Here is a 24486-nt window from a genome sequence, read left to right as displayed (position 1 = left end):
TTTTCTCGGATGAGGATCCACGGCATGAACAGCCCGATCGTGGTGGTCACACAGATTCTCAGTTGGGTTTTAAAGTGTGGGGACTTCAGTGGTCAGGGGTGTGCAGTAAACTCGTCCTGGTGCTCTCCGAACCACCCAAATAAATTGAGAGTTGTGCGACACGTGGTAGGTGTGAGTGTCCCGAGGAAAAACAAACTGTTTGAAGGGGAGGACACGGTCCCCAAGGATTGGTGCATACTTCTGTTGATCCGTTTCGCCTTCCAGAATGACAAGATCATCCAGGAAATGCCATTAAAACATTCCCCAGACAGATAATGCTCCCAATAATGCTTAACGGTGTCCTCACGCCATACGTGCCGACAGCTGTATGTAGAGTGGAGCATAAAATGTGATTCGTCTGCAAATGCTCCCTGTCTCCACGCAGTGGACTTCCAGCTGAGGTTTTGGTGTGCAGATTCTGGCCTGTGTCACTGATGAACAACAGTCAGCGTGGGTGCACAAACCGGTTTCCTGCTGCAGAGGCGCGTATACGGAAACGTGTGCTGAACGATCACTGAAGGCACACTGGGTGGTTAGTTGCTCAACAGTTGCACATGTATTTGCCCGTACACATATCTCCAGACATTGTCAGCCCTTTTATCTTGGCGGTTCGTGCATGCCCGCCCAGATGCGGGAGATTGCTGCATTGCCAGTAGCACGTGCCAAGCAAACTTACATTTATGGGGTAAGCGCGCAGTTTATGAAGTAAATCCACCACGGCTGCGTTAACCCTTTCGCTGCTACAGAGACGTGGTGCTCCCTGCATTCTGCGCTGTGCGCGATTTTGTCATCGCTGCACTGCTCACCTGTGCAGACACACGGTGTTCCGACTGCTTTGACACACTTATCATTCGATTTCACAGAAACTATTTGGTCCAAAAATTTGATTTTTACACATTGTCTTGACTGATACCTTCCCCCAATAAATGACTTAATTTTGTTTCGAGGTTTAACGCAGTTATTGAGCAGCATTAAATGTAGTAAACCATTGTACGAAATTGTGAAGAGTTTGCAGACGTAAAAGTCGATAGATTATACCTTCCGTATGGTCGATTTTAGTTGCCACTAGAAATTTCAAAAAATTACATTCAAACGAATAAAATTCATGATTAAGACACTTAGATATTGTTTCTAAATAAAGAAAATATTAAGCACTGAACGAGGTTTGAACTCAGAACCTTTGGCTTAGCAGCCAAGCACTTTAACCATTACGCTAAAGCAGCTTATCATTTAATATAACTTCCGGAGGACTTTAAAATAATACGCAAAATATCGACAAACACTGTTGGTATGACTATGAATTACTCACGTTTCTTCGAAGTACAATAGGAAATAAACAATTACCGCTGTTCTTCATTGTGAAAAAGCGGTTAGTGAGAATGATACAAACACCTTTCCTTGCTATCGCCTGAATTAGGAGGCTTATTGCTTGTTTGGTTTAATTAATTAATAGAATATGAAGCAGTTGGTACGAGGAATACTTTTTCCAAACTTTCTATAAAAGAAAGTCTGCTATCAAGACATTGCTTTTGTTCAGTTACCTTATTTATGACTGACTGTTTCTAAAACTGAAGACACTTGTCCGTGCTCTGCACTGCAGTCCATCTCTGGCAATGTCGTTCTCTGTTCATTGGCTGACTGTGTTTTGTGACATCAGATGCGCAGAACGAACCTAAACTTGGCCGCCGTCGCAAATGACGTGCACTTTAGTTTTGTATAGCACGATTCTGCCACGTGTGGTGTACTTCAACCACAGCGGTAGGTGAATATTTTACAAACTTCGCTATTTTGGAAATGTTTCCACATTTGGCCCGCAAGCCATTGATCTTGTCCTTTTGGATATTAGATAATCCTCTCAATTTCTGCGCTATAACAGTGACTGCACTCTTTTCCACATCCCCTGACGTGCTTTATCAGTGTGATGATTCTTCTGGAAAACCTGGAATTCTCAGTAAATTATAACATACCCGGAAAAATTGAGGGACTTCCAGGACTCTCATAAAATCTCCCGTCTGGTACCGCGTGCTGCGGAATTTGAATCCCCGCCAGACGTCATAGACGTCAAAGTCCCCTAGAGGTCTCTGCACCATCGTGCCATTAGCTGTGGTGGTGCGCGCGTCCTGGTCCGCATTTAGTGTGAGGGCGCCATAGTGGAACACGGGGTTCCAGCAGCCAATAGCGGCACCCCCGATAGAGTCTAATTGTTGCGTGAGTCTTGACACATCGCCTCGACAACAGACAGCATGTTATTCATTCTTTGTTTTCCTTACTAGTGGTCATCTTGGATTCGTTTGGTTGTCTCTGTAACTCCGTTGATTCTTACGTGTGGTCGTCGTAATGTGTCTCCCCCTCGTCTGTCGTTGTTTCGTGTCCGTCCTTTCCGTTTGATTGTTTGTTCTCGGGCCGCTCTCCGTTTGGTCCCGCCGCGCTTTCTCGGCCACCCTGTGACCGTTCCGGTCGCAGTTACAACAGGTTACAACATCATGGTTATCAACACGCCTTTCGGATTGTATGAGTACAAGCGCCTTCCCCTTGGTGTCTCTTCGTCGCCAGCCATTTTCCAGCGATTCCTGGAGCAGCTTACACGGCCTATCCCATCCTTGTCACCAGATCATGGAATTCTCCCTTTGTAACCTAACATTGAAATTAAATATTATTGAACTTTATAAATCACAAATTTTAAAATACTTAATATTTCAAAGTGTTTTAATTATATGGTTATTATTCCTACATCAACATCTATATTGTGCAAACCACCATGAGGTGCACGGCAGAGGGTACAGTCTATTGTACCAGTTATTAGGGTTTCTCCCTGTTTCATTCACATATGGAGTTTGAATGCTTCCGTGTGTGCAGTAATGATTCTCGTCTTATCTTCAAGATCCCTATGTGAGCGATATGCAGGGAATATAGTATATTCCTAGTGTCATCATTTACAGCAGATTCTCGGAACTTAGTGGACTTCCTCAGGATAGTTTGTCTGTCTTCAAGAGTCTGCATGTTCTGTTTCTTCAGTATCTCTGTAACTCTCCCACGGACCAAACAAACTTGTGACCATTTATGCTGCCCTTCTTTGCATACATTCTGTACCTACTGTTAGTCCTATCTGGTACAGGCCCCACACACTTGAGTATTAATCTAGAACTTGTCGCACAAGTGATTTGTATGCAATCTCATTTGTAGACTGATTGCACTTCCCTAGAACTCTATCAATAAGCGAAAGTCTACCACTTGGTTTACCTACAACTGAGCCTATGTGATCATTCCATTTCATATCCCTACAAAGTATTATAGCCAGGTATTTGTATGAGTTGGCCATTTCCAACAGCAACTCGTCTGATATTAAAATTATAGAATACTGCGTTTTTTTGTTTTGTGAAGTGCACAATTCTACATATGTGAACATGTAGAGCAAGTTGCCAATCTCTGCAGCACATTGAAATCTTACCAAGATCTGACTGAACGTTTGTGCAGCTTCTTTCAGACAGTTCTTCATTATAGATAACTGCATCATCTGCAGAAAGCCTGAATTTATTATTAATGTTGTCTGCAAGATCATTAATATACAACATGAATAGCAAGTGTCCCCTCATGCTTCCCAGGGGCACACCCAGAGATCCACGATAACATCCTCCCCGTCAATACGTCCTCAAGCCAGCCACAAATTTCACTTGATACCCCATACTATCATACTTCTGACAGCAAGAGTAGGTGCAGTACTGAGTCAAATACTTTTCGGAAATCAAGGAATACTGCATCTACCTGGTTGCCTCAATTCAACGCCTTCAGTGTGTCACATGAGAAAAGAGCAAATTGGGTATGTGTACTAAGAAAAATGGGTCTGTAGTAATGTAACCACATCAGGTACTGGATTACAATCTGAATAAAATTGGAGTGGTTATCTGAGACCAGTGCCTGCAGTACAATCCATTCCAGTACAGAGCATTGAAATGGTGGCGAAAATTAATTTCCATCTGCTGCTGATGGGAGTATCAAATGCTTTTTGGCTATACAATGGAGTGCACAACAAAAAAATAACAATAACAGACTTCGTAACAGTGCTGGCAGCTCAGCTTGTTGAAGATGATACACTTGAAGTCGTACAAAGGAATGAAGGAACTGTAGGTCGGCTAACAAAGATGATCTACAAAGAAACATGCTGCTCGTGTGCGTCATGTGTGCAGTGCCAGGAATAAGAAAGAGAATGGCAAAGCTTCTCGCAAAGAGACACGGTACGAATGTGAACAGTGTGGTGTTTCACTCTGCCTGGAACCTTGCTTCAAAATTTTCCACATTAAAAACAATATGATTCTGTGTGAAACTTGTATGCAGTTATTGTAGACTGACAGAAAGATGTTATGTAGTGCCATAATATTAGTTAAAAATAAATAACAATTCATTCTCTTATCCGTATGACTTTTATAAATTCTTAAAAACACCTATGTGATTTCTATAACTGTACCTTAAAGCTGTGCATTCCAAAGTAGTTTGTGTTGCACAGAAATAAAGATGAAAAGTGCAGCTTCAAAATGGTACCAAATTTGCCACAATCCAAAAAGTAGATTTGACGGAGTGAATTTCTAAATATTGACAAAATTGCCTAGTTTCTAGGGATAGGTACATAAAATGGGCCTGGTACAGAGGGTGTTAAAAGTGCAATACATAATTTTAGAATCTAGTAAGACTGTTAGTGGATCACCATAACATCTTTCTTGTTAAAGATGAGTAAATAATTTCTCTTTGCAAGGCACACGAGTAACACATTGTTAAATAATAAGAGCTACATCTCTGTTTAATAATATTGATTAATATTTCTGTAAAATGAAGGCGCAATTAAATGCATTATTTGTAGTCTTTCTTTTAAGCATGTGTTGTTATCGTGTATCTCAAAAATCTTCAGTTAAAATGGTAAAATCAAATGTGAATTTAAATTGTTTGATTCTAATAATGTAATAAATTGTCATTAAATAAAAAATATTGAGCTGATAGCCTTATTTGGTTTTTGACTTACTACATTTTAATAATAAGTCCAAAGCCATAAAGATTATGCTCAAGGTGCTGTGCTTACCTGTAAAGTAAAATTTATTTTAATATGTTCCCACTGTAACACTATCTTGAAGATTGACACACACATCAACAAATAATGTATGACTAATATACATTTTTTTTCCAAAGCAAAAAAATCAGATTTTGAAATTTTCAGAATTTAAAAATAATTTCATGTGAGAAAATGCAGCATTGTTGTATCATCAATTAGCGCATACTTTTACAGCTTATAAGATACTGAGTAAAGTGGTACACAATTTAGGTCTGTAAGTCATATACAGCATTTTTGAGAAGGGTAATTTTGAGGTTTCCAAATGTAACAAAAATCAAAGAATTTTGGAAGTTTTAAAAATTAATAATTAAAAAATGGAAAGGTTAAAAAAAAATTTTAATCCGGGTTTTTAATTCAAACAATTTTTACTATAAGTGTACAGAAAATTATTAAAATTAGATATGTCAAGAACTTCAAACCATTGGTTGATCTCACGTAAGACCGACCAATAATGTTTTTCCCATTCTCTCAAAGGCATTAAGCTGTCTACTGATTTGTTTACCGGTGTCCCCTTCATATCTGTAGACTCCTATTGTTTGTGATCTACATATTAAACCCTCAATCTGGTTGCATTTCTGTTCCCAAATGTTATTTTGTGGTTTATTTCTGTTTCTTAACCACTGATTCATTGTCTGGTAACTATGTCTGTCTTGAGGTGATGAGATAACCATTTTTTTTGTACAAATTCTGATTTTCGTAAACCATCTCTGACATCCATGGAAGAACCTGTTTGTCTGTGCTCTTACTCTGTCCCCAGTACCTCTAGATCAAGTCCACACTCTAGTAGAGTTTCTCTTCATTGCATGGCTAGTTGTCCAGTTGTTAATGGTTGTTTTTCTAAAGAGATGTCATTTTTGATGCGATTAAGTAGTGCTCAGGTCCATAGTTTGCTCCCTACATGACTCAACAGTCTTGTAGTACCATTCTTTATCTTTGCTTAGCAATTAAGTAACCAGTTATTGACTTCTGTGATTGTATACACGATTAATGTGTGTCAAGAATTTCAGGTTGTGCTGCTTTCAAAATTATACAAATTTTTTTCCAGAACTATTCATGACATTTTCTCTATATCTTCCTACTGCTGCACCATTTACTTCTGAGCCCATCCCAGCTTTAAAAGTCTCCTGCTATTGCTGCATATTGATAGTTTTTATCTTGGTTGAGTAGGTGATCTAATTTCTGCTAAAGAGAATCTTTGGTCTGCTTCGACAAATGATCATTTGGTGCTTATACTCCTATTATAACCATTTCAATTCCGTGTAACTTGATGATGGCAGGTGACAATCCTTTCATAGAAGAATGTGTAGTCCTCGAAGTAAATGCTCAATTTTGTTAATTAGATTGAAAACACCTGCTTATGCCCATTTATGTCCATAAACTCCAGACCAAAATGGATAAAATATCCAAATTACTCATTTCCTTGTGTGTCTATTTTTTATTTTTTTTATTTATTTATTTATTTATTTACTTGAAACTGGAAAGATTCCACGTGGAATCAATTCATTTCATTCTCTATTTGTACTTGTTTGTCATGCTCTGAATGTTCCATGTACCAAATCCGTGTGTTCTTTTTCTTGCCAGTAATTATCATAATATTTTTCCATTGAAGTGCCGAGGCTTTACTTTAGATTCTGGAGCCTTAGAAAAATTGTATGGATAATACAATGCTGTTCCATTGATCCAACCCTCGACCTGGAGGATCAGGATTTGACATCAGGGTTTACTCCCTTAGGAGGGTTGGCGCCACTATGCCTTAGTAGACACCCCCCTCCCCCCCCCCCCCCTCCCCCACTTCCTAACATCATGACGAGGTCCTCAGCAGTGGGATCAACTTAATGAAATAATCTATACCACTTTGTAGGTTACGTTTCCAGGTATCACACCCTCCAACCATTCACCCTGGTGGATCCTCATTCGCAAACAATATAGCTAATTTTTTGTGATGCCTTAAAGATTTAAAAATGTCATAATGATTGTTCACGTAGCATAATGGTTGTAGTACAAGCCTCATAAGCAAGAGGTTGTTGGTTTGAATCTTATAAAGTGCTTTGAAAATTTTTTATTTTTAAATCTTTATAGAATTGATTTTGGTCATTATTTTTATTCAATTAATAAAAAAAAATTATTTTTGTTTCTTTGTTACATCATTTTAATCATTGAATTAACTTCAATTGATCCCATTTTTTTCTTCCCATCATTCTTTATCTGTCTGATCTTTCTGCATGTGAATTTAATTACTTTTATTTATCTATAAATAATATTTAAACATTTGAAAATACCAGTCTATTGGTTGAAAAACTAAAGATGAAATAATCTGTTTGTATGTGCAATGTTTTAAAAATGTAATTTACATTACGGGGTCTACATTTTCTGTAGTGGTAATTATCAAACAAACTCGTAAAACTTAAATTATTAATGCACAATGGACAAAATGATCCAAATGAAGATTTAAAAGAAAGAAGAGCTTATAACTAAAATGAAATTCAAGCAAATTGAAGAACAGAAATAATGAGTCAAGAACATGGATGAAAATGAAAATGTAGAATGACAAAATGTGAAATTAAATTGCCATCAATACATGGAAACATTTGAGATCACATGCCTAAATATTCTCAGCAGTAAAAGAATTACAGGAAGAAAAAATGAAAGCTATTGGAAAAACTCAATAGGATGGTTAAAATGGTGTGACAAGGGAACAGAAATTTTAACACTTTGGGTCCTGAGCCATTGCGCGTGAGTGTGTACCATAGAGACTGGCTAATTTTAACGTATTTTAAACTACTACAACTCATAAAAGGTTTCAGTTATAGCAATAAAATTACTCTTATTGAAAAACCTAGACTTTCTTGTTTAAAACCATATAGAATACCTTTCTCTTGAATTAATACATACTTTTGACAAGCGTTATTATTATAACATTGTTTTTGAAAAAAGGAAAAATTGGTCAAAGGTATATTCACTGTATTTTCTAGAAGAAAATTTTTTTATTTCACACAAAAAATGGAATTATGATGGATACAGTATGTCTTATCTACAGTAACCTCCTGTAACTGTTTTAGGATGCAATTTTGCCCTTTGTGTGGTAAATTTTGAAGTGCGGCATTTTGCACAGTGCTACTTTACATTCACTACGCTGGTAGCTTGTGTGTTTTCGCCACACTTTACCAGAAACTTCCTTATTTCCATAAGTGTAACTCCTTTGCACTTTGATAATGGGCAGGTGGGTGAAAGGGAATTTGTGCTTCATAATTTCCTGATGCATTGTTGAGCATACAGATTAGTTTGTTCTTTTATATGTTTCATCATACTGTCTGTCAGGAAATATGAAAAAAAATTCTAGAGGTGCACTGTTCTGGTCTAAACTGACAACATTGCATATTCCAAATTGTCCTGAGAATAGATCGGTATCTGGTGCACCATCAGTAGTTGTCCAACCTTCCTCAGAATCAGTGCTGCGTGCACGTCTCGGCTTCCCACTCACCGTTAGTCTCACTCGTTATTCAGGCACAATATCGACGGGATTACTTGCTGCTGAAGTGCTTGGACATCTGCTCTCCTCTTCTGAGTCTATCAGAACATTAGTATTTGCAAATAAAATCATAATTACGTACTGAGAGTGTTTTCAGTGAAAATCTGAACAAAAATTATAGACGTTTTGTTGTCAGAATTCTTTACCTGAACTGCCAGAAACTACTTCTTGAACATAGTCCACATCATCAGAGTCATCTACAATATCTTCCTCTGACAAATCAACGTCAATTTCTTCTAAATCACTGTATAACTCGTGAGCAATTTCTTCGTCCGTCAAGCCACGCTTCGCCATGTCGACGCTACTGAGACCGCGTGGGGAAAAAAAAGCCGCTCACAAAACCCGACAAATAAAAAGGGAAGCACACCCTTCCACAGCATGCCCGCACCATCTAGTGACCAATACTCAAACTACAGTCCGTGCAGCGCCTCCCAGACAAGTGGGAGCCGTAAGAACACACAAAGGAAAGAAGAGGAAGAACGAGAACACGCGCCAGTAAAATTACGGGCGCCGGACTTTTGGGCAGGTCGCGCACGCCCTTATTTTTACGGGTGTCGGTGCCTAAGTGTTAAAAAACTTATGTTTAAACCTACTAATTGAATAAAAATAATGATAAAGATCCTAGAATGAGATTTTCTCTCTGCAGCGGAGTGTGTGCTGATATGAAACTTCCTGGCAGATTAAAACTGTGTGCCCGACCGAGACTCGAACTCGGGACCTTTGCCTTTGGAAGGTAGGAGACGAGATACTGGCAGAAGTAAAGCTGTGAGACCGGGCGTGAGTTGTGCTTCAGTAGCTCAGATGGTAGAGCACTTGCCCACGAAAGGCAAAGGTCCCGAGTTCGAGTCTCGGTCTGGCACACAGTTTTAATCTGCCAGGAAGTTTCAGTGATAAAGATCATTTTTGGCAGATTTAAAAATAAAAAAATTCAAAGCACTTCATGAGACTTGAACCCACAGTCCTTGCATAAGAGGCTCGTGCTATAGCAGTTATGCTACAAGACCAGTCTGTGTGACATTTCTCGTTTGAAGCTCTAGAGCATCGTGCAAAAAAAAAAAAATTATTATCAATTACTTGCAAATGAAGGTCCAGGGGGTAAATGGCTGCAGGGCATGATATCAGTGATCTTAACCTACATTACAAAAATATCAGGGATCTTAACCAACATTACAAAAGTCATCCCACCATTCCTCGTAAGTTGAGGCTAGAGAGTGAAAATGAAAGACATCCCAGGCCTTGTAGTCTAACACCGACGGGGTTGAAAAAGTGTGAGTCGAGCGGGACTGACAGGAAAGTTTTCTGAAATTCCTTCACCAGGGAAGACGAATGGAATATTCCAGAATTTGAAACACGAACAGCTGCTAGCATGAGTTTCTTAGAAGTAGATACCTTAGGGGTTGCGAAGCAACTCAAATCGATTGATACGGGCAAGTCATCAGGTCCAGATTGTATACCGATTAGCTTCCTTTCAGATTACGCTGATACAATAGCTCCCTACTTAGCAATCATATACAACTGCTCGCTCACCGATAGATCCGTACCTACAGATTGGAAAATTGCGCAGGTCACACCATTTCTTAAGAAAGGTAGTAGGAGTAATCCATCGAACTACAGACATATATCATTGACGTCGGTTTCCAGTAGGGTTTTGGAACATATACTGTATTCAAACATTATGAATCATCTCGAAGGGAACGATCTATTGATACGTAATCAGCACAGTTTCAGAAAACATCCTTATTGTGCAATGCAGCTAGATCTTTATTCGCACGAAGTAATGGCCGCTATCGACAGGGGATCTCAGGTTGATTCCGTATCTCTGGATTTCCGGAAAGCTTTTGACACCGTTCCTCACAAGCGACTTCTAATCAAGCTGTGGGCCTATGGGGTATCGTCTCAGTTGTGCGACTGGATTCGTGATTTCCTGTCAGGAAGGTCGCAGTTTGTAGTAATAGACGGCAAATCGTCGAGTAAAACTGCAGTGATATCAGGTGTTCGCCAGGGAAGCGTCCTGGGACCTCTGCTGTTCCTGATCTTTATAAATGACCTGGGTGACAATCTGAGCAGTTCTCTTAGGTTGTTCACAGATGATGCTGTAATTTACCATCTAGCAAGGTCATCCGAAGACCAGTATCAGTTGCAAAGCGATTTAGAAAATATTGCTGTATGGTGTGGCAGATGGCAGTTGACCCTGAATAACGAAAAGTGTGAGGTGATCCACACGAGTTCCAAAAGAAATCCGTTGGAATGCGATTACTCGATAAATAGTACAACTCTCAAGGCTGTCAATTCAACTAAGTACCTGGGTGTTAAAATTACGAACAACTTCAGTTGGAAAGACCACATAGATAATATTGTGGGGAAGGCGAGCCAAAGGTTGCGTTTCCATGGCAGGACACTTAGAAGATGCAACAAGTCCACTAAAGAGACAGCTTACACTACACTCGTTCGTCCTCTGTTAGAATATTGCTGCGCGGTGTGGGATCCTTACCAGGTGGGATTGACGGAGGACATCGAAAGGGTGCAAAAATGGGCAGCTCGTTTTGTATTATCACGTAATAGGGGAGAGAGTGTGGCAGATATGATACGCGAGTTGGGATGGAAGTCATTAAAGCAAAGACATTTTTCATCGCAGCGAGATCTATTTACAAAATTTCAGTCATCAACTTTCTCTTCCGAATGCGAAAATATTTTGTTGAGCCCAGCCTACATAGGTAGGAATGATCATCAAAATAAAATAAGAGAAATCAGAGCTCGAACAGAAAGGTTTAGGTGTTCGTTTTCCCTGTGTGCTGTTCGGGAGTGGAATGGTAGAGAGATAGTATGATTGTGGTTCGATGAACCCTCTGCCAAGCACTTAAATGTGAATTGCAGAGTAGTCATGTAAATGTAGATGTAGAAGCCGCTGCCCCCCCCCCCCCCCCCCCCCCCCCCCCTGCAGCAGGATAGGTCCTTCCAATATAGCTCTGTGGATCATTGAGACACACGGATCTAATCACCACGTTAAAGTGGTAGTTCACAAGGCTGATAGGCAAGGATATATTCAGGTAATCAGTGTACAAAGTTGTTCTTACATTTTGTGATAATTAGGTGGGACTGACTTGTCATTCGCAGCTGTACTACTTGTTGCACACACATGACATAAGTTTAGAATCAGAAGTGCTTTTTCACAATCCTGTTTAATTTTAATTCTGTTTAATTTTAATCCAATTTAATTTTAATCCTGTGTAATTTTATTAGGGATACTATTTTTAATTAATGAAGAATGCACTCTGATTATGATCCTCTGACGACCACCCTGATGTTGCAAATACAATAATTACTCTTACGTAGGCCCATTAAAACAATTTTGAGTTAAAAGGCTATTTTACAAATTGAATCTGAGGTGCAATATGCACAAGACAAACTGAAAACACAAACATTTGAAACACTGTGCAGCTTTTTTGTGAAGCTCTGTCAACATTTGAATGGTGAATATTGTTGAACTGTCAATTCTCAATCTCCCATGCTCAGTATGTGTTGACAGCTTTGAGAATATTTTTGATTATCAATATTCTAAGTATTGACAGTATGCTCCGCCAGGCAGTCAATATATTAACAATTTGACAATATTATCAAACATGTTGTGTTGCTTAAGGAAGAGGCACAAAGCGAAATTGAAAGGGTGCAGTTGACATCTGTTGAAAGGCAGATATACTGGGAAAACAGTAAAGAGTAATTATTAAATCAACGAATAATTTCAAAAAGTTGCTTCGGATAAATGAAAAAAACAACATAACAAATGATAAAGTCCCCAGTAGACAAACACTCAGTTTTTTTGCAATGTTTACAGTTGTTCTACCTGTCCACCCTTCATCAAAGGTCATACATCTAACAGGTAGTCCAACCCTACCCATACCCAATGCACCATATCAGGAGTGGTAGTAAGAACAGTAGATGTGGTTTGGTGTCGCAAGTCTTTGAGCTTCTGTGGTAGAGATGGAATGTAAATGTTACCAATGATGTATACCCACACGAGAAACATGGGACGTCAAGTCCGGATATGCAGCCGCTCCAGTGATGTGACAGTGCCCCATTTGGGTAATCTTACACACTATTCTGGAAATGTGGAGGTGCGCCATCCTGTCCAAAGATGAAATCCCTTCTATCACCTTCAGATTCTGGCACGAGCCAAAAGTCCAGTATGTTGGGATAGGTGATATGACGGCAGTTCCCTTAGCGAAGAGGGAAGGTCTGCAGACAGTTTTGTTACCCACAGCACAGAACACACTAACTTTATCGGGCTGTTAGACATGTTGGACAGTTTATTCCTTTTGACCCGTGTGTGTGTGTGTGTGTGTGTGTGTGTGTGTGTGTGTGTGTGTGTGTGTGCCTGATGATTAATTTGCTTCTCAAGATGCCATTTTAAGATGGTTCCAGCTTATCAGTGCAGAACTGCAAATGGTGCAATTTGCCGTCACTGTTTAGGCTTGCAGATGGTGCAAATTTTTCGGTGTCACTCTTTAATTCCTTATGGACGATTTTGCAGACTGTTAGCAGAGGGTCTCCACTAGCTCGATTGGTTTACTTTGTGGGACTATACAATGTTCCATCCTTAACACAATTCACTGTCTGTTTTGACACGCCTGATTGGCCCGAATGTTTTGAATCACACAGACGACTGTCATCATCAAATTTCTTGTGCCATTCCTCTATGCTGTTGTAAACTGGTGGTGCACTGTATGATTTACCACAGAATGCTCTTTGCACACTCACTGCCAATTGACAATGAGCAAATTCTAACCCCAAAATGCTTTCTTGCAGATTTGTCACAGTTTTCACTAACTATGGACAGTGGCACCCAGTTTTTCCAAACTAACTTACCAGCACAATTAAAAAAAAAAAAAAACACTTAAAGAGTTTGGCTTTAGTGTACTGTATCATTTAATTGGTTATATGTAGTCATTTGCTTATACAGAGTTATTTTAAAATGTTCCATGGGCTGTATAATTGTTGTGCATCATCTATGTGGGGCCTTGTGATCTATCCAATTAAAACTGGTAGTAAATGAAGTTTTTATGTATTTATTTTTTAAAGAGCAACTCATACTGGTGAAAAGTATGTTGTTAAAAGTATTATGGGAGCACGTGATCAGATTCAGTCCTTATATTTGACAGAATTTCTTCCACCTCTTTACCAGTAATAAATTGGCTATAAAATGTATAGAAGACATTTTGTTGCTTTACATTTAGTGGTGAATCATGGCATTGGCTTTCAATTCTCTGTCTTGCCAAGAATGTTATCACTATAGAGACTTGTGACACAGTGATAAGCATCGTGAAGGAAAATTGTATTCTGGAGTTGCTGCGGATTGGTTTTGTATTGTGACACCTGAAGCTTTGTTTACTGTCTCCGTGGAAATCTGCTGTTGCTCAACAATTTCTGGTGACATGAGCTGATAGAGGACTGGCCCAGTTATTGATGAGACACTCCTGAGTTCCTCCTCTAAAGAGAACAAAGCTATCAGATGTGGTACCATGTCATAGGGAAGGCCATTGTTCCACAGTCCTTTGTTTGGGCAGGCAGACTGGAGAAACTGATAACGTGGAATTGTGAGAGTTTAGATACATTGCCTTTTGAGCAGCTTGCAGTTCATAGTTAGAGAAAAGATCTTAATGACAGAATATATATCAGTTGTGAACAGAAAAACTGTAGATGTGAGTTCTGTTTGGCATGGCCAAATAGATATCTTACATTTCTGCTATAATTCTTGCTGTAAATGAAAATAAATTGAAAATAAACCATTTTTATATAGTTTTTAGTGAATAATTCAGTAGAAATTGGGGAATTTTGTCATCTGGGAAAAATATGGGAAAAACCTGGACATCATTTTAGAATTTCAGGAATTTTTCATTGTTTTAAGTTTTCAGCAAAGTTTCCTTAGTTTTGACTTGTAAAAACTGATTCTCTAAGAAAGAATTTTACTGTAGCTCACTACTGCAGAATAATACTGCAGCAAAATAACATAAACAAGAGAATAACACCAAAATAAAACTCAAGTTGCAAAGAAAACACAGCGCACACCCACGTGTCCGCCGACAGTAAATAACAGTGAGCTGCTTTCGATGAGCGTGACAGCATTCATGTTGTGTGACATGAGCTATGATTGGCTGTCAAAAGTGTGTCAGTCCTCTCTGTTTTAGTACTTACAGTGCTGCATTTGATGTAATTTGTACTTACACTTTCATAATATGAAATGGGAGATACGAAACTGCGTGAAGAGTTTGACAGAGCACTGAAAGACCTGTATTGAAACAAGACCCCGGGAGTAGACAACCTTCCATTGGAACTACTGACGGCTTTGGGAGAGCCAGTCCTGACAAAACTCTACCATCTGGTGAGCAAGATGTATGAGACAGGCGAAATACCCTCAGACTTCAAGAAGAATATAATAATTCCAATCCCAAAGGAAGCAGGTGTTGACGGATGTGAAAATTACCGAACTACCAGTTTAATAAGTCACAGCTACAAAATACTAACACGAATTCTTTACAGATGAATGCAAAAACTGGTAGAAGCCGACATTGGGGAAGATCAGTTTGGCTTCTGTAGAAATGTTGGAACACGTGAGGCAATACTGACCCTACGACTTATCTTGGAAAATAGATTAAGGAAATGCAAACCTACGTTTCTAGCATTTGTAGACCTAGAGAAAGCTTTTGACAATTTTGACTGGAATACTCTTTCAAATTCTGAAAGCGGCAGGGGTAAACTACAGGGAGCGAAAGGCTATTTACAATTTGTACAGAAACCAGATGGCAGTTATAAGAGTCGAGGGGCATGAAAGGGAAGCAGTGGTTGGGAAGGGAGTGAGACAGGGTTGTAGCCTCTTCCCGATGCTATTCAATCTGTATATTGAGCAAGCAGTAAAGGAAACAAAGGAAAAATACAGTGTAGGTATTAAAATCCATGGAGAAGAAATAAAAACTTTGAGGCTTGCCGATGACATTGTAATTCTGTCAGAGACAGCAAAGGACTTGGAAGAGCAGTTGAATGGAATGGACAGTGTCTTGAAAGGAGGATATAAGATGGACATCAACAAAAGCAAAACGAGGATAATGGAATGAAGTCGGGTGATACTGAGGGAATTAGATTAGGAAATGAGACACTTGAAGTAGTAAAGGAGTTTTGCTATTTGGGGAGCAAAATAACTGATGATGGTCGAAGTAGAGAGGATATAAAATGTAGACTGGCAATGGCAAGGAAAGCATTTCTGAAGAAGAGAAATTTGTTAACATCGAGTATAGATTTGTCAGGAAGCCATTTCTGAAAGTATTTGTATGGAGTGTAGCCATGTATGGAAGTGAAACATGGATGATAAATAGTTTAGACAAGAAGAGAATAGAAGCTTTCGAAATGTGGTGCTACAGAAGAATGCTGGAGATTAGATGGGTAGATCACATAACTAATGAGGAGGTATTGAATAGAATTGGGGAGAAGAGGAGTTTGAGGCACAACTTGACCAGAAGAAGGGATCGATCGGTTGGATGGACATGTTCTGAGGCATCAAGGGATCACAAATTGAGCATTGGAGGGCAGTGTGGAGGGTAAAAATCGTAGAGGGAGACCAAGAGATGAATACACTAAGCTGATTCAGAAGGATGTAGGCTGCAGTAGGTACTGGGAGATGAAGCAGCTTTCACAGGATAGAGTAGCATGGAGAGCTGCATCAAACCATTCGCAGGACTGAAGACCAAAACAACAGCAATATGAAAATATGCAGTGTACACGACACTGCATATCAAAGATGTTTCCAAAATACGTTGGTTGTTTTTCTAGGTTCCAGGAAGCTCTACGTCAGTGTATAAAACATTTACCATTCAAAGGATTGATAAGTTTTACTGTTCTGAGGGAAAGCATATTGTCATTTAATGTGTAACAATGTACTTTCACCTGGGGAAAAAGAGTATTCTTAACCGGGAAAAATCCGGGATTTTTTTTTTTTCTCCTTGTCCGCATATGCACCCTGTAATAATGATTTGTTCTGTACCATTTTTTACACAAAACTGCAGTGACTCCGTGCTCCAGAGGTGCTGCTCCTCCCTCTTGGCCTTACTCCCCCCACCCCCCACCCCCCCCTCCCCTTCTCCCGTGTCTGCCCATTAGTCTTCTGACTGATTCGACACAGGCAGCCACAGATTCCTCTCTCGTGTCAACCTCTTGATCTTAGAGTAGCACCTGTTTATTTGTCGGATGTATTCTAAGCTCTATCCACCCCTACAGTTTTACCTTCTGGAGCACACTATAGTACCGTGGGATGTATTCTAGTGTCTTAATCCTGTCGCCAGCCCCGGGTTATTATACTTACTCGTAATCGTATTTCATTACTGCATTTATTGGAATACGTTGCACCACTTATGTAAGCTCTTGGCATCTGTTTCAGTATACTGTCTATGTTGCAGTTTGTGATTGTTGTGAAATACAGTTTTTAGGGCCGTGGGAAGTTGGGAAGTATGCTTACCACCAAAGTAGTTTCTCCAGCAGACGTGGGAAAATATTTCTTTTGTGAAATTTGAGAAGCATACATAGTGGTTTTACTATATTTATTAGAATATGTCTTACACCTCTGGATGTGCCTGACATCTAGTGGTAGCAGGCTGTACGCGGTGTATAAAAACTTCTAAAACAAATGGTGTCCACTTCTCGTGAGATCATTACTGTTGTCACATGTGAAGTCGGAACACATTGTTTAATGTCTGCAAATGGGAAATACACTTACACCTGGGTTTAACTACTCATAAATGGGCTGTGGTAAAATCACATATCACCATTGCTTTGGGTCCTAAATTACATAAATGCAGTTATAATAAAAATTAGTAGTCATTTGATCACAGTTCTAATATTGCACAAGAATAAAAAAAACCACCTTTGTTGACTTGCTATAAAATCACCTACAAAAAGGTTAAAAAGTGTACTTTCATCCTGCCCCTTCACCTTATCAGTGTTTTCCGTATGTTCCATTCTTTGTCAGTTCTGTAGAGAGCCACCTTATTTTTTCTCTCATGAGTCCACCTAATTTTCACCCATCTTAGCACACCATCTCAAATGCTTTGATTCTCATTTTCTGGTTTTCTCACAGCCCATGATTCACTACTGTACAATGCTGTGATCCAAACATGCATTCCCAGAAACTTCTTCCTCATACTAAGGCCAGTGTTTGATACCAGCAGACCTACTTTGGCTAGAAATGCTTTCTTTGGGATTGGAATTATGATTAATAAAGCCAAATTTCTTTAGCAAACTGACAAATAACTTCATTGTTCTGCAAGGCAACTAATGCTTGACTGCTAATAACCTGGAAATAAAATAAAATCAGAAAACTGAAACTCATAATATATTTTTGCCCTCCGTAATTATGTGAATGCTTTTTATGTCCTCCTCGCTTCATCTATCGTCTGTTATTCTGCTTCCAAAACAGCAGAATTCCTTAACTTCATCTACTCTATGGCCCCCTAATTTTGATTTTAAGTTTGCCGCTAGTCTCATTTCTGCTACTCTTCATGATTTCTTGTCTTTCTTCAGTGTACTGTCGATGCATATTTTCTGTCATCAGACTGTTCAATCCATTGAGTACATCTGTAATTCTTCTTCACTTTCACCGAAGATAGCAATGTCGTCAGTGAATCTTTTCATTGATATCTTTTCACGCTGAATTTTAATCCCATTCTTGAACCTTTCTTTCATTTCTGACATATCTTCTTATACGAGGGCTATCCACAAAGTACATTACGTTTTGGAATTAAAATAAATAAAGTATTGGAAATTTTTTTTATTTTATACATAGTTGCCATTTAAATTAAGGCACTTGTCGTAGCGATGGACGAGCTTGGAAATTCCTTCGTCATAAAATTCGGCCGCCTGCGCCTTCAACCGCGTGGTTACCTCTTTTGGGACAGAAAAGGTGTGATTTTTGTGGATTTCCTGGAAAGATGCACTACAATAAACTCTCAAAGGTATTGCCAAACTGTGCACAACCTCAGAAGAGCAATACAAAACAAATGCAGGGGAAAGTTGGGCTCAAAGATCTTGCCGGTTCACGACAACACCCAGGCACACACAGCAAATGCCACTCGTGAAGTTCTCGAATCTTTTAAGTGGGAGTTGTTTCCTCATCCGCTGTACAGTCCCGACCTGGCACCGAGCGACTTCCACTTACTCCCAGCAATGAAGAAGTGGTTGGCTATGCAGCGTTTTGATGACGACACACAGCTTCAAGAAGAGGTAACCATGTGGTTGAAGGCGCAGGCGGCTGAATTTTACGACGAAGGAATTTCCAAGCTCGTCCATCGCTACGATAAGTGCCTTAATTTAAATGGCAACTATGTAGAAAAGTAGTATTTAAGTGTGGCTTTCATCTGTATATAATAAAAAAATTTCCAATACTTTATTTATTTTTAATTCCAAAACATAATGTACTTTGTGGATAGCCCTCGTATATAGATTGAACAGCAGGGGCAAAACACTACACCCCTGTCTTGCACCCTTTTTGATATAAGCACTTCATTCTCAGTTTTCAGTGAAGGAACATGGTGTATACAACCCGGGTCAACCAGGAAACCCGGGAATTTTTTCATCCGGGAGAAAACTGTGAATTTTTCGGAATTCTGTGACTTTTTCATTGTTTTAGCTTTCAGTTAAATTTTTGTAATTTTGACTGCTAAGAATTGATTCTCTAGCAAAGAATGTTACTGTATCCTGCTACTGGAGAATGATACTGCAGCAAAAAATATAAACAAGAGGAAAAAAATAAAACTTTAGTGGCAAAGGAAATGCACCATTAACAACAACAAAACACCGTGCACGCACAAGCGTCTGCAAACAGCAAAAATATGTCAAAGACCTTAGGGCGAAGACTATGTAATACCTCGTAACAATAAACTACTTTCTATGAGCGTGACGTCACAACTGTTTACCTTCGGTTCGTTTGACCAGTTGCCAATGGGCTCATGTGCATGCACAGTTGACTCACTAATGAGCAGTAGCTTCTCCCATTTCCTGCTACTTGAAGAGTGGCTGTTAGCTGTATTGGCAGTAGCAGCAAGCAGCCAGACGCTAACGAGGGGGAGGGGGGGGGGGGGGGGGGAATTCTTGTGAGCCCTGGTTGTCAGATTCGCACATGTGCAGAGTTGTCTGAACTGTAGTGGGGAGGGGTTAGACTCCACGTGACCCATGTTTGCGTTAAGTAATTTTGCAGTTTCCTCTTCGTTTACAGCTCCCACATCAAATGAAAACAAAATGGATTTGTGGCCGGGAGCTATCAAGTGAATTGAAATACATTCACATAATTACGGAGGGCAAAAATATATTATGAGTTTCAGTTTTCTGATTTTATTTTATTTCCAGGTTATTAGCAGTCAAGCATTAGTTGCCTTGCAGAACAATGAAGTTATTTGTCAGTTTGCTAAAGAAATTTGGCTTTATTAATCATAATTCCAATCCCAAAGAAAGCAGGTGTTGACAGATGTGAAAATTACCGAACAATCAGTTTTATAAGTCACGGATGCAAAATACTAACGCAAATTCTTTACAGACGAATGGAAAACCTGGTAGAAGCCAACCTCAGGGAAGATCAGTTTAGATTCCGTAGAAATATTGGAACACGTGAGGCAATACTGACCCTACGACTTATCTTAGAAGAAAGATTAAGGAAAGGCAAACCTACGTTTCTAGCATTTGTAGACTTAGAGAAAGCTTTTGACAATGTTGACTGGAATACTCTCTTTCAAATTCTGAAGTTGGCAGGGGCAAAATACAGGGAGCGAAAGGCTATTTACAATTTGTACAGAAACCAGATGGCAGTTATAAGAGTCGAGGGGCAAGAAAGGGAAGCAGTGGTTGGAAAGGGAGTGAGACAGGGTTTTAGCCTCTCCCCGTTGCTATTCAATCTGTATATTGAGCAAGCAGTAAAGGAAACGAAAGAAAAGTTCGGAGTAGGTATTAAAATCCATGGAGAAGAAATAAAACCTTTGAGGTTCGCCGATGACATTGTAATTATGTCAGAGACAGCAAAGGACTTGGAAGAGCAGTGGAATGGAATGGACAGTGTCTTGAAAGGAGGGTATAAGGTGAACATGAACATGAGGATAATTGAATGTAGTCGAATTAAGTCGGGTGATGCTTAGTGAATTAGATTAGGAAATGAGACTCTTAAAGTAGTAAATGAGTTTTGGTATTTGGGGAGCAAAATTACTGATGATGGTTGAAGTAGAGAGGATATAAAATGTAGACTGGCAATGGCAAGGAAAGCATTTCTAAAGAAGAAAAATTTGTTAACATCGAGTATAGATTTAAGTGTCAGGAAGCCATTTCTGAAAGTATTTGTATGGAGTGTAGCCATGTATGGAAGTGAAACATGGACGATAACTAGTTTAGACAAGAAGAGAATAGAAGGTTTCGAAATGTGGTGCTACAGAAGAACGTTGAAGATTGGGTGGGTAGATCACATAACTAATGAGGAGGTACTGAATAGGTTTGGGGAGAAGAGGAGTTTGTGGCACAACTTGACTAGAAGAAGGGATCGGTTGGTGGGAGATGTTCTGAGGCACCAATGTAGTATTGGAGGGCAGCGCGGAGGGTAAAAATCGTAGAGGGAGACCAAGAGATGAATACACTAAACAGATTCAGACGGATGTAGGTTTCAGTAGGTACTGGGAGATGAAGCAGCTTGCACAGGATAGAGTAGCATGGAGAGCTGCATCAAACCAGTCTCAGGACTGAAGACCACAACAACAAACAACAATCTTTCCGCTGAAGCAATCAATTTATCTGAAACGAAGTGCTTCATTCCACAGTTTTGGCTAGTCCCAACTATTCGCTGAATTCGAAATGCACATTTTCATCCTCTGCCATGTATGGCATTATACCATAATAAAGAACCAAATATTAGATAGTACAGTACTGTTACTCCAAGAAAATTTATATCCCAAAAACTACACTGAAAAGCTTAATGTCAGATGGGACCTACTTCATTGTGAATCTGGAAAAAAAAAAAGGACAATATACACTTCGAGCCGAATTATGCATTTTAGTATGTTTTCCAAAATTCAAATGCTCTTGGAGTATCCTCTGATGACCTGTTTCTTATATTGCGTAATGTAAGCCTTATTAGTGCTTTATACATACGAACATGCGGGCTTCCTACACCACTGCAGCTGCACCCATGCAATAATGTCTGTTTTCAGGCGCTCTTTGGCAACTGCTAAATTTTGAACCTATTTCTAACAGTCTTGTGATAGTATAATGAACGGTGGTTTGAAAAGCGTTACTTTCAAAGTAAAGTTCTTTCTACGCGAGATGAATTATGTTACGTGTGAGGAAGTGGGATGAGTTTCTTAAATCACAGAGCATTTGAAACTGAACACTTTGAGGACCAGCCACTTACAAGAATTTCGAGCCCAGAAGACCAGACATTTATGTCATTATTTTAAATCTGTTGGCACATTCGTGTGATGTATCTTAAAGTATAACACATGCAAACAAAGATTAATATTACATGTGAAAGCTTAGCTTCTCTTGAAGCTTTTTAATCTTAGAGACCAATATTATATGTGAAAGCTTAGCTTTTCATATAGCTATACTATGTATATTAATGTAAACCATTAACTTCTCCTCTTTGTGTGTTCGCGCTATGTAGCAATGATCTTGCTACTGGCTGACTATAGCATGTGTCCTATGCTCTGAATACCTACTATCATTGGCTGACGAGATCTCGTGGCATGAGATATGATTGGCTTACAAAAGGACATCGCAATCTCAATTTCAACACTCCGGAAACCAACGTGCTGTGTTTGGTGGAATTTGAATTTATACTTTTGTAATACGAAAATATGCAGCGTATATTTTGCTGTACATCGAAGGTCTTTCCAAAACCTCTCTCCACACTTACTTTTTTTTTTTTTTTTTATAGTTCCGAGGGAAAAATCTACGGAAAACCTACTGTCACTTAGCACGGAAAAAGTGTATTTTCGCCCGGGAAAAAGTATTTTTTTAAAATGGGATATCCGGGAATTTTTTTTCCTTGTCTGTGTATACACCTTGAGGAAGTTGTCAAAATATTGTGGAAATTAAAATGTGCGCTGTACTCGACTGTAAACCTAGGTACTTGGAGATCTTCACTTTTGTTGAGGAAGTCCATAATATTGTGAGAAGCTAATTAAGGTGTAAGGAGAGTGTACTTGAAAACAATTGGAATTCCAGAAATAATTTTACTATTGTTGTGTTGTTATTAGTCTCTCACATTTCTGTCATCTTCTTGTAATTCCAGTAAGGTGTAAGTGTGAAATATGCCAATTTGTTTGCTGTCGTTCAGGTTGGCCAGCCGTGTACGTCGCCTACCTCCACATCCGAACATTGTGGAAATCCTGGGGCTATTTGCAGACCGTGTGCCATTTCTACCCGGCTCACTGGCTATGTACCCGGATGCCCTCCCATCGAGGCTAAATCCGGAGGGCTCGGGAAGGAACATGAGTTTGTTCTTGCTTATGAAAAGGTAAGTGGATGAATTAAAAGTCAGCAGCATGAGGTAGTTTATGATGCTATTATTATAAGGTGTATTTGAGAAGTAGAGAGATCCAATTTCTCTGTCATTTCATGTGTATTCCCAGCCAGCAGTAAAGAAGTGAAACACTAATCGAACTCGTACACAGAGGGGTTGAAGAAGCAAGTGCAATGACAACAGAAAAATTCGATTAGTGATTCCCTTTGTTGCTTTTGAATGGGAAAAGGTGTGAGGAGATAAATGGGAAATTGGATGATGGATGGGAAGTTGGATGCTCGTAACAATAACCCTTTGCCTACAGTGATATCAAAATATTATCACTTCAGTGTAATGAAACATCAGTTTTCACTGAGGATTCTACATCTACATCCATACTCCGCAAGTCACCTGACGGTGTGTGGCGGAGGGTACCTCGAGTACCTCTATCGGTTCTCCCTTCTATTCCAATCTCGTATTGTTTGTGGAAAGAAGGATTGTCTGTATGCTTCTGTGTGGGCTCTAATCTCTCTGATTTTATCCTCATGGTCTCTTCGTGAGATATACGTAGGAGGGAGCAATATACTGCTTGACTCCTCGGTGAAGGTATGTTCTCGAAACTTCAACAAAAACCCGTACTGAGCTGCTGAGCGTCTCTCCTGCAGAGTCTTCCACTGGAGTTTATCTATCATCTCTGTAACACTTTCGTGATTACTAAATGATCCTGTAACGAAGTACGCTGCTCTCTGTCGGATCTTCTCTACCTTATCTATCAACCCTATCTGGTACGGATCCCACACTGCTGAGCAGTATTCGAGCAGTGGGCGAACAAGCGTACTGTAACCTACTTCCTTTGTTTTCGGATTGCATTTCCTTAGGATTCTTCTAATGAACCTCAGTCTGGCATCTGCTTTACCGACGATCAACTATATATGATCACTCCATTTTAAATCACTCCTAATGCGTACTCCCAGATAATTTATGTAATTAACTGTTTCCAGTTGCTGACCTGCTGTATTGTAGCTAAATGATAAAGGATCTTTGTTTCTATGTATTCGCAGCACATTACACTTGTCTACATTGAGATTAAATTGCCATTACCTGCACCATGCGTCAATTCGCTGCAGATCCTCCTGCATTTCAGTACAATTTTCCATTGTTACAACCTCTCAATATACCATAGCATCATCCGCAAAAAGCCTCAGTGAACATCTGATGTCATCCACAAGGTCATTTATGTATATTGTGAATAGCAACGGTCGCACGACACTCCCCTGCGGCACACTTGAAATCATTCTCACTTCGGAA

General features: G+C 39.5%; 1 protein-coding gene across 2 annotated transcripts in view; it reads left to right on the top strand.

Moving 5' to 3' along the window:
* The window catches only part of LOC124720007 (serine/threonine-protein kinase Pink1, mitochondrial), a 112047-nt gene that overhangs the window by 37714 nt on the left and 49847 nt on the right, over window positions 1–24486 (top strand). For both annotated transcript variants that reach the window (XR_007006034.1, XM_047245244.1), the window contains exon 4: window positions 23014–23193. Coding sequence is in view for 1 of the 2 variants with exons in the window: in XM_047245244.1 (XP_047101200.1) it covers window positions 23014–23193 (180 nt within the window). In the remaining variant the exon portion in view is untranslated. The remainder of the gene's footprint in view (window positions 1–23013; window positions 23194–24486) is intronic.

This window comes from Schistocerca piceifrons, chromosome 11 (assembly GCF_021461385.2).
Source record: "Schistocerca piceifrons isolate TAMUIC-IGC-003096 chromosome 11, iqSchPice1.1, whole genome shotgun sequence".
Lineage (NCBI taxonomy): Eukaryota > Metazoa > Arthropoda > Insecta > Orthoptera > Acrididae > Schistocerca > Schistocerca piceifrons.
Note: the sequence above shows the minus strand (reverse complement) of the source record. Positions and strands in the feature narration are given on the sequence as shown.